The following is a 10,000-nucleotide window of genomic DNA, read 5'->3' as shown; positions in this document are numbered from 1 at the left end:
CACTGTCATCACCAGCAGTGTTTGTGTAGCCGCTGGCGCCATCTGTAAAAGGAGGGTCATTGAGGTGTTAGTGCTGGGGTGGTGCTGGTAGTAGTGCTGGGGGTAGTGTAGTAGTAGTAGTAGTAGCGGCAGTAGTAGTAGTAGTAGTAATAGTAGTAGTAGTAGTAGTATAATCTGTCTCATAAAGTGGCGAAGCTTGCTCCTCCTGCTGGGGTGAGAGGAAGGGCATGGCTACACAGTGGCTGGTGACTGGCTGACAGAATCCAAGGAAGGCTGGTCAGAAGGCAGTGGGAAAGGAGTGATTTGACATCCCCTCACTATTTCACTCACATTTATTTAAACACAGTGGTAAGCTTCATGTGAAACACCACAATGACACCTTGAATAAATTGACATAGACTGAATACAAGAATCAGCAGGAATATTATGATGTAGAGGACAATAGGTGGTGGTGAAATATACCGTAGGAGAAATAGTGAGTGACTGGCAGAGAGAGGTCCTCGCGCCGTGCCTGGGGCGGGCCTGGGCCTCTGCGGTCACCACTGGGACGCTAGTAATAGGTCTAGTATTAGTTCCAACGTAATTGAAAATCATAATTGTGTAAGGAATGCAGTCACGCGAGTGTATCATTAATCAGGTAAACGTGAACACATCCTTCAGTAAAGAATGAGTCAAAAGTCCTTAGTGCGAATCACAGTCTGCGCTAAACTGATCCATCGAACGCTGGTGACCGCGTGACTTGACCTTGACATTCCAACCCCTCCCTTCCTCATCTCCCTCCTCCTGTCCACATGGTGTGTGTGTGTGTGTGTGTGTGTGTGTGTGTGTGTGTGAAAGAAAAAAAAAAACGTGTAGCGCCTCAGAGCAGAAGACTGAAGGCATCGTGCAGCAGCAGACTTGTTTCAGTGAAGGTTGGCGTCGTAAATGTACTCCCCACTGTGTTATGTAGCGAGGACCTTTTGACCTTAACTGCTGGTGACCGCCATGCTTCTCCCAAACGATATGGCGGTGGAAAAGCAGTCACAACACGTACGAACCTCCTTAACTACTCTTTATTAATGCCTTTACTACTCATTTTCCTATCAGTGGTGCCTTTAAGATTTGTTTTTTTACTTTTTAATGCAAGAGGGGTTTTTGGCAAGGAGCAACAACGACAACAACAACAACAACAACAATAACAAGAAAGAAAGGTGATGGAAAGGACTCACTGATGACGCCAATCCCAAAAGAAAATTGTCCAGAAGGAATAACAAGACTCACAAGGAAAAGTCTCTTGAAATCCTTAACCTGCGCCGGACCTCTGCCCTCACCAAGGCTCGCATTCAGACGCCTTGCTCTCTCTCTCTCTCTCTCTCTCTCTCTCTCTCTCTCTCTCTCTCTCTCTCTCTCTCTCTCTCTCTCTCTCTCTCTCTCTCTCTCTCTCTCTCACACCACGACTATTTTCCAAGGCCACAGATTATTTCTGCTGTTAATCTCGTTAATTTGTCACTAGAATCGTAAAAATCTCTAATTTGTCACTAGAACTAGCAAAGCCACAGAGATTATTAGGTTTTCCAAGAGATTTCTGCTGTTAGTCTCGTTAATTTGTCACTAGAACTGTAAAAATCTCATCAATTTGTCACTAGAACCGTAAAAACACGCTTAAAAACCATTGTCACCTCAACAACAGCGCGGAAGTGTTTCAGAAGTCTTATAAACGCGAAGCTGTCATAGAGTTCCTTGGTGTCTGTAGGAACCCACGCAAACCATGAAGGACGCCGCAAACCATGAAGGACGCCGCAAACCATGAAGGACGCCGCGGAAGTGTTTCAGAAGTCTTATAAACGCGAAGCTGTCATAGAGTTCCTTGGTGTCTGTAGGAACCCACGCAAACCATGAAGGACGCCGCGGAATCTGAGGAGCCACCAAGTCCCTCTGTTTGAGACACTATTTTCTCGCAAGGACCAATTTCAAAGGTTAATGTAGATGGTTAGTCAGGCTCTCGTGTGGTGTTTTAATTTTTTTTTCATGGATAATACAGAATATTTGTTAAACTATCATTAAAATCATCAAGCCACTAGTAATTTCTTATGCAGCTCTCAAATCAGAATCATGAAAACCTCAATAACGTCCAATAAAATACGTTAAACTATCACTAGAACCATGAAATCCCCAATAATTTCCAGTGCAGCCTGTTAACCAACCACTGGAACCATGAAATCCCCAATAATTTCCAGTGCAGCCTGTTAACCAACCACTGGAACCATGAAATCCCCAATAATTTCCAGTGCAGCCTGTTAACCAACCACTGGAACCATGAAAACCCCAGTAACTTCCATTACAACCTGTTAAACTCTCACTAGAATGAATGCAAATACAACAACATTCACCACAGCTTACCATACGCTATCACGACTGAAGACTGCACAACTTTCACCAGAACCTTTCAGAAGTGGTCGGAACAGGACGTCAAAGCTATTAAGGACGTGTTTTCAGGATTCTTCCTTGACTGTTATTGTTCCTCCGTCAGTTAGATAGCAGGGCGATTAATTGTGCTTTATTGTTGTTGAAAAATATTACCCAAAATTGAAGGATAAGTGTCACAGGAAGAACTGGAAATACAGAAGTGGGCAGGGAGTTCTAGAGTTTACCAAAGAAAAGGGATGAATGACTGAGAACACTGGTTAACTCTTGCATTAGAGAGACGGACACCTATATTGTATCCGGGAAGGAATAGAAGGGTGAGAGGAAAGGATAAAGGAAAATAAATGATGAAAGAAAGAGGAGCAAGAGGAAAAGGAGGAAGAGGAAAAGGTGGAAGAAGAAATAGAATGAAGAGGAAAAGGAGTAAAGGAAAAATAAACGAAGAAAGGAAGAGGTGGAGGAGGAAAAGAGGAAAAGGTGGAAGAAGAAAGGAATGAAGAGGAGAAAGAGTAAAGGAAAATAAACGAAGAAGGGAAGATCAGAAAGAAGAAAAGAAAAAGGAGAAAAATATAAACGAAAACAAACGAAGAAAGGAAGAAAAGAGAAGAGAGAAACAAACATTTTCATCTTCACGAGGCTTCTTGTAATTAACTTCGCCATTTAATTGAAAGTGACGGACGTAGGATAGCAAAGTTGAAGGCCTATCCCCACCCACCAGAGAGAGAGAGAGAGAGAGAGAGAGAGAGAGAGAGAGAGAGAGAGAGAGAGAGAGAGAGAGAGAGAGAGCATTTCACTCCATAATAACTTCTGAAAAATTAGAATATTACTTTGATAACACGTGGTATCTTAATTATAAAGTAAAGTCTAATTACATACTCGTTTACTCTTCCTTCATTGTCATCCCAAAGCTTCTTTTCAAAACCCCTCCACTTTCTCACCTCGACTATTTTCCAAGTCCACAGGGATGATCAGCCAGGTTCTCATGACTGTTCCTCCTGTTCGTAATGTAGGAATCTAGTTAATCTGTCACTGGAACCGTAAAAAGCACCCTCAAAAACCGTGTAACTTCAACCAAAGCCTTTTCAAAATATTGGAGGTGTGGCGCGGGTCCCAGAATACGGTCCCATGAACGGCGCTGGGAGGTTGAGACTACCACGCATCAGTGATTCGCTCGAAGAAGTGTTTGGCTTCGTTGGACTCAAATCTTCTAGTGATTATCTTAAAACTGTTACGTCTTCTTGTCATGTAGAGGTCTTGAAGTGGAATACAGGGGTGCAATAAAGGAGACATGAGCAAAAACCTCACCGTCAGTAATCAGGATATGGCAAGAAAGCTAGATTAAGAAAAGAAGGAAGGAATCAGTTCTCAAATAGAGTGGTGGATGAATGGAATGGACTCAGTAATCAGGGGGTTAATGCTGAGTCATCAGGGAACTTTGAAAGATTAGACGGATTTTATGAACGAAGGTGATAGATGGAAATAGATAGGCATGTTTCAGACAGGGACTGCCACGTGTAGGCCTGATGGCTTGCTGCACCAACCCTTCTGTTCTTGTGCTGTAATGTCTGATCGAGCGAAGGTAAACCATGTCTCAAAGTTGAATATCTTGAAAACTCCTACTGGATCACCTCACATCTCTCGCTTCTACAGGAGGATCGTGGGGAAGAGGAGGAGGAAAAAAGGGTGGCAACACCAACCTTAACGGGAGCAGGAGGAGTAGAACACACGCACAGGTGACAGGTGCTTGCCTCTTTATATATGCACACACGGCTTTCCTGGTGCACCCTCGAGGCCAGCTGACCGTCACTAGCCTCCCTCTCATCGCCGCAGTGTTGCATCTCTTGCTGTCTTCTTCCTCCATTTTCACACTAACTGCTCTTCAGATAATGCTGTGTGCCTTCCCTTCTCTCTCCCCTCTTCTGTCCACCTCCCTAATACAAGAGTTACCCAGTATTTGTAGTCATTCATTACTTTTTCTGGTAAACTCTGGAACTCCTTGCCTGCTTCTGTATTTCCTCCTTCCTATGACTTGAACTCTTTCACGATGGAGGTTGCAAGACGCTTATCCTTCAATTTTGGATGATGTTTTTTGACCTTTTTTGGGGGAATGGCACGGAAATGGAGCACGGGTGTCTAGTCATTGCCTCAAATACTCAGATGAACTTACCCATCACTCCCGGAGATCGCAACGTTATCAGAGACACGAATTCACGAAGTTAGAAAAAAAAAAAATTAGAGGACTCGAATTTAGTTGAGTGCACGATACTAATGCCTCGTTTTCTTTGATACTTTGGGTTACGAAGCTCGTTTTCCTTATGGGTGGCTTAGGAAGGTATTTGTACGTGCGGTTTTCCTGTGACTGTCATGTTCATGGTGGTGGTGGTGGTGGTGGTGGTGGTGGATCTGTTAGGTTGCCTCTCTCTGATTGGAAGATGGAGATGGCGGTTCTTGCTTCCTCTTCTCTCATTGGCTGAAGATCGATGCGTGGCTGAGTGTGATTGGCGGAGTGTTCTGTTCTCGTGTTAGTCTCATTTTGTGTGTTGCCATTACCACTGCGGTTCGTCATCCTCGGTGTTGTCATCCTCGGTGTTGTCATCATCATCAGCATTATCATTCTTCTTCTTCTTCTTCTTCTTCTTCTTCGCTTCCTCATCATCATCATCATCATCATCATCATCCTTCTTTCGTCTTCTTCTTCTTCTCCGTTTTCTCATCATCATCATCATCATCATCATCATCATCATTCTTCTTCTTTCGCCTTCTTCTTCTTTCGCCTCCTCCTCCTCCTCCTCCTCCTCCTCCTCCTCCTCCTCCTCCTCCTCCTCCTCCTCCTCCTCCTCCTCTTCGTGTGTCACCACCCCCTACCCGCCACCCCCCTCCCCCACCAAAAAAAAAAAAAAAAACACCAACATTTCAGAACAACATTTTTATTATACAGGATAAATTAAACAAAACAAAAAACAAACAAACAAGCAAACAAACAACTGTACAGCACGCGAACGAGTCCCAACAGCGCACGCAAATCAAAAACAAACAAAAAGAAAGCCAAGTCAGACAAAACAGTAACAGGTCAGGTCAGGTCAGGGGGTGGGGGGGTATGGGGAAGATAAGAAGTGAGGCGAGGTCATATTGAAGCCCCTAGTTGCCTCAGATTCTCCCCTGACCTAACTTAGCGTGCCTTAACCGAAGCACCCAATGGTAAGACCTGGGGCGCTGCAGAAGGCGGTGGCTGTGACAGTGGTACCAGCAAAGAAGGAGGTTGAGGTGACAGTAATGGTCGTTAGGCTGCTGTTCCAGATGGTAAACTTCCTTCCATTCCTGTCTTCTTTCACTTTGCTCTTGATAACTCCCTCGTCCTCCTCCTCTTCCTCTTCCGCTTCCTCCTCCTCCTCGTAATCACTGTTTAGACTTCCAGACAGGGTCATGTCTTGGCTGGAGAACAGTTCGTCCATGTCTCTGTATGGGAAGTGGTGGGGGGGGGGGGTGAGTGGTGGCTGTGCTGGTCTCGGTGGTGGTGGCTGTGGTGGTGGTAGTCGTAGTATTTGTGTTGTTGTTGTGTTGTTGTTTTTGTTATTGGTGTTTTGTTGTTGTTGTTGTTAGTAGTAGTAGTAGTAGTTAACCAGAGAGTTGGGGCGTGATTGTCTACACACCTCAGCTGCCTCACAACTTCAAGGCAAGGGTAGGCAGTCCCTCCACCCGCATCACCCACACTGCCATCACCCACACTGCCAACACCTTCACCCTCACTACCCACCCAACCTTCCCCGTGCCCACATTCGCGCCACCCTCCACTTCACGGCCCCGCTACCTCCCTGGCTGTATTCTGAAACGTTTATGTCAACACCTCCACTACTGTCAAATGGTTCTAGTTGAAGTGACACGGGTTCCAGTTTAACAAGGTTTCTACATCATTAACAGGTGAAAGACTCTTGAGAACCCGGCTAGTCATCTTTCCTTTAAAAATAGTCGTGGTGAGAGAGCAAAGCGTTTCTGGGTGAGGGCGTAAGGATCTTAGAATCTTGCTTTCAAACGTACCATCGCAGGCTTTACTGGAAGTTATTGGGGTTTTCAAGTGTTTTCATGATTCCAGTGGCAGTTTAACAGTGATTATGTCCCAGCAGTGGAAAAAATAAATAACACACACACACACACACACACACACTTGAGAACTCGTCAGACCATCTCTCTAGCCTTTGAAAACTTGAAGCGTTTAAAAAGTCGAGCATTGGTGATCGCCCTCAACACTGAAGCGCTAGGGATCTCTGCAACCCTTTCCTGCACTTCTCCTTCGGCCGTGTCCCCAGAGTGAGGGGTTGGCGCCTTGTACGACTCTCCTCCAGCTGTTTCTGTCCCTTGCATCTTCCTCCGTGCCTCCCATCCTTTGCAGTTCTACCACAAGTCCCTCCCTCCATCTGCCTCTCTGTCTTCCCCCTCGATCTTCTTCCCTCATCTGGTTTTCCCCACTGTTTTACTCTGTTCCTGATCTTCTCTTCTTGCTGTGACTAAACCAACTCATGTCTCCACTGCACTACACGTAAAGGCTTCTTAACACTGAAGATTTAAAGTCCTTTCACCACAGACTAAAAGTATCATCAAAAGTTTACCTCCTTTCGCACTTCAGTCATGAACGCAATGCCTTTATTTAATCATGTATGTGTTTTATTTCATCTTATTTCATCTATTTATTTACTTATTTATCCCTTACGCGCGGCACTTCCTAGATTATCGTTATCAATTTCTGGGCATCCCTCTTGAGACAGGACGTGTGGGTGGGGAGAAGCCTTCTGCTGTCTTACCCTTTCCCTCACATCTGTCCGTGTAGTTAACATCGATCCAACTCATAGACAGACAGACAGATAGACAGACAGACATAGGCAGACAGACAGACAGACAGACAGACAGATAGACAGATAGACACAGACAGTCAGACAGACAGACAAACAGACAGACAGACAGCGTGTAATTATATACATATTCATTACTCTATCTCCCTTTTTCTTCCTTTCTCCTATCTCCCACACATTCATACTCCGAAAAACCCTGGATTCTTTTAAGGACTAAAAAAAAAACACAGATAAGTTGTATTCCCCATAGGTCTTTCTCTCTCTCTCTCCCTCCCTCCTTCCCTCTCTCTCTCTCTCACTAGCGCTATAGAAACACCCTTGAAAGCCGCCCCGTTGCAAGTAAGCGAGTCTACCCTGCATTGTATGGAAGAACGGTAGGTACTCACTCGATAGGATTGTTTATGTTCCTCCTCTTCCTGCCAGTACACGCACCAGCTCCGTTATTCAGAGACAGGCACGTGGAGAGGGCGCTAATGGTGGTCGTGGCAAGGACAGTGACAGAGGTGGAGATACGTACTGCAAAGATCTTGGGGTCCCTCACAAGAGCAGCGTCTGATCCACCCGGCGTCTCAGAATAGGACTGCTGTTTCTTTTCCTCCCCCAGCAGCGTCCCCCACTAGACACAGCACTGCCGCCACAGCCGCCGCCGCCGCCACCACCTTCATCTGTCAGGATCCAAGTGTTGAAATGAGGAATCTTGTGGTGATATGAAAGGAAATTAAAGGAAAAGAGGAAAGGTAGTTTGAGTTTGAGTGAAGAATAAGAGGTGAGGTGGAATAAAGGTAGTAATGAAGGAAGGATGTGGATTTAGGTATGTTATTAACGTTTCTGCTAAATATGCTACAGTTATAGGATATGACTTGAGAAACACTTCTTAGTTTTGTATGGATGGATGGGTGTGTGGGGAGAGAGAGGAGGGAGGGGAGTGATTGTGTCTTCCACCTCTCCCACTCCTTGCCCTCCCATCTCACAAATATATTCTCCCCATGAATCTTCTCCCTTTAAAAAAAAACTTTCCCCAACAATAACCGTCACACAAGTCTGGTTCAGGTTACATTTCCAGCTTTGTATGTGAGAGAGAGAGAGAGAGAGAGAGAGAGAGAGAGAGAGAGAGAGAGAGAGAGAGAGAGAGAGAGAGAGAGAGAGAGAGAGAGAGAGAGAAGTTAACATAAGTGGAATTTTTATGGGAGAATGTTAGGTGGGTGTGTGTTTATCTATATGTCTGTACGGTGCCTTTAATCTGCTTCCCTCTACATTGCACTACTTGTAACAAATTCTGCTGGACGTCATTGGAATTTTCAAGGAAGTTTTCATGAGTACAGTGACGGCGGAGTGAGAGAAACAGGAAGACGGAGTTAAGTTTATGAACACTGATGGAGCGAGTGGTAGGTGGACTGAGAGTAGTGGACCTGGGCAGACTGGCAGGAAGAAGTTGGACATTCAGCCTCGCCAACTTCACCTTACTGGCAGACTGGTGAACTTAAAGCAGAAGAGGAGAGGAAGGTGAAAACAACTGAGATGATTCTGTTAAGGTGGGTAGTGGGTGCATCACTATGGAACGTACGAAAACACTGAGGAGACCAGGAGTGAAATATTTTATAGAAGTGACAAGAAGACAAAAAAAAAAAAAAAAAAATGAGATGGTTTGTCCTCATAGCAAGAAGAGAAGACCAGATATTAAAAGAGTAGAGGAAACCAGCTGAGGGAAGATCAAGAGGAAGACAGAGAGTGAGATGGAAGGATGGAATTGTGGTGAAACTGCAAAGGATGGGAGGCACGGTGGAAGATGCAAGGGACAGAAACAGCTGGAGGAGACTCGTACACGGCGCCAACCACTCACTCTGGGGACGCGGCCAAGAGAGTGACAGACAAGGGTTTAACAACGTCAACGCGGGAGTCACGCTTGAGAAACTAGTGCATCTTGTTTGTGGCCTTTGAAGAGGAGCCATGAGGAGAGAACAGTAAAAGAGAATACGAGGACTCTCTCTCTCTCTCTCTCTCTCTCTCTCTCTCTCTCTCTCTCTCTCTCTGTCTCTCTCTCTCTCTCTCTCTCTCTCTCTCTCTCTCTCTCTCTCTCAGTGTGCGTAATGGTGGTGTTTCCTTGACTTTGGTAACGCTGTGTGCTCGCCTACTGCCGCTCTGGGCCTGAATAAAAAAAAAAACACTGCTCTCTCACCACGACTATTTTCAAAGGCCACTGAGATGAGTAGCCGGGTTCCTAGGAGTGTTTTTTTTCCTGTTTATAATGTGGCTTTGTTAATCTGTCACCATAAACATAAAAAAAAAACACTTAAAAACCCGTGTCACTTCAACTATAGCCTTTGGAAAGTGGTAGAGATGCAGTGTTTCAGAATATGGTCCCTTCATTCAGTCCTGTATCGCCTCCTCTCTAAACCTTGGCAAGCCCCGCGCTCCAGCTGTCCAAGAATGCGCTTCCACTTACGGTTATCTTATCCAGCCTTCTAATGAGTAATTGTCTTGTTTCTCGTGTGGCTTTCCAGCTCCTTGATTGCGTGACTCGCTTGTCAGTTGTGTGTGTGTGTGTGTGTGTGTGTATGTGTTCTGTTCTATGTGTATTCTCGCGTTTTACATAACTTATGAAACCATCAGGCCTACACGTGGCAGTCCCTGTATGAAACCTGTCTACTTATTTCCGCTGTCATCCCCATCCTTAAATTTGTCTAATCTTTCAAAGCTCTCCAATGACTCAGCACTAACAGCCTGATTACTGAGTCCGTTCCATTCATCCACCA

At 45.2% G+C, this 10,000-nt stretch overlaps 1 protein-coding gene and 1 long non-coding RNA gene across 2 annotated transcripts in view; both read right to left on the bottom strand.

The window, feature by feature from the left end:
* Nucleotides 1-4,416, bottom strand: part of LOC135092224 (uncharacterized) — a 6,402-nt gene extending 1,986 nt beyond the window's left edge. The window contains exons 1-2 of the long non-coding RNA XR_010262793.1: nt 4,101-4,416; nt 1-42 (exon numbers count right to left, since the gene is read on the bottom strand). The exon at nt 1-42 is cut by the window's left edge and continues 263 nt beyond it. This is a non-coding gene — a long non-coding RNA (uncharacterized LOC135092224). The remainder of the gene's footprint in view (nt 43-4,100) is intronic.
* Nucleotides 1-8,213, bottom strand: part of LOC135092319 (uncharacterized) — a 15,040-nt gene extending 6,827 nt beyond the window's left edge. The window contains exons 1-3 of the mRNA XM_063990773.1: nt 8,199-8,213; nt 7,634-7,863; nt 5,586-5,859 (exon numbers count right to left, since the gene is read on the bottom strand). Coding sequence (XP_063846843.1) covers nt 5,586-5,859; nt 7,634-7,863; nt 8,199-8,213 — 519 coding nt within the window. The remainder of the gene's footprint in view (nt 1-5,585; nt 5,860-7,633; nt 7,864-8,198) is intronic.
* Nucleotides 8,214-10,000: the final 1,787 nt, after the last annotated feature.

This window comes from Scylla paramamosain, chromosome 39 (assembly GCF_035594125.1).
Source record: "Scylla paramamosain isolate STU-SP2022 chromosome 39, ASM3559412v1, whole genome shotgun sequence".
NCBI classification, from domain to species: domain Eukaryota; kingdom Metazoa; phylum Arthropoda; class Malacostraca; order Decapoda; family Portunidae; genus Scylla; species Scylla paramamosain.
Note: the sequence above shows the minus strand (reverse complement) of the source record. Positions and strands in the feature narration are given on the sequence as shown.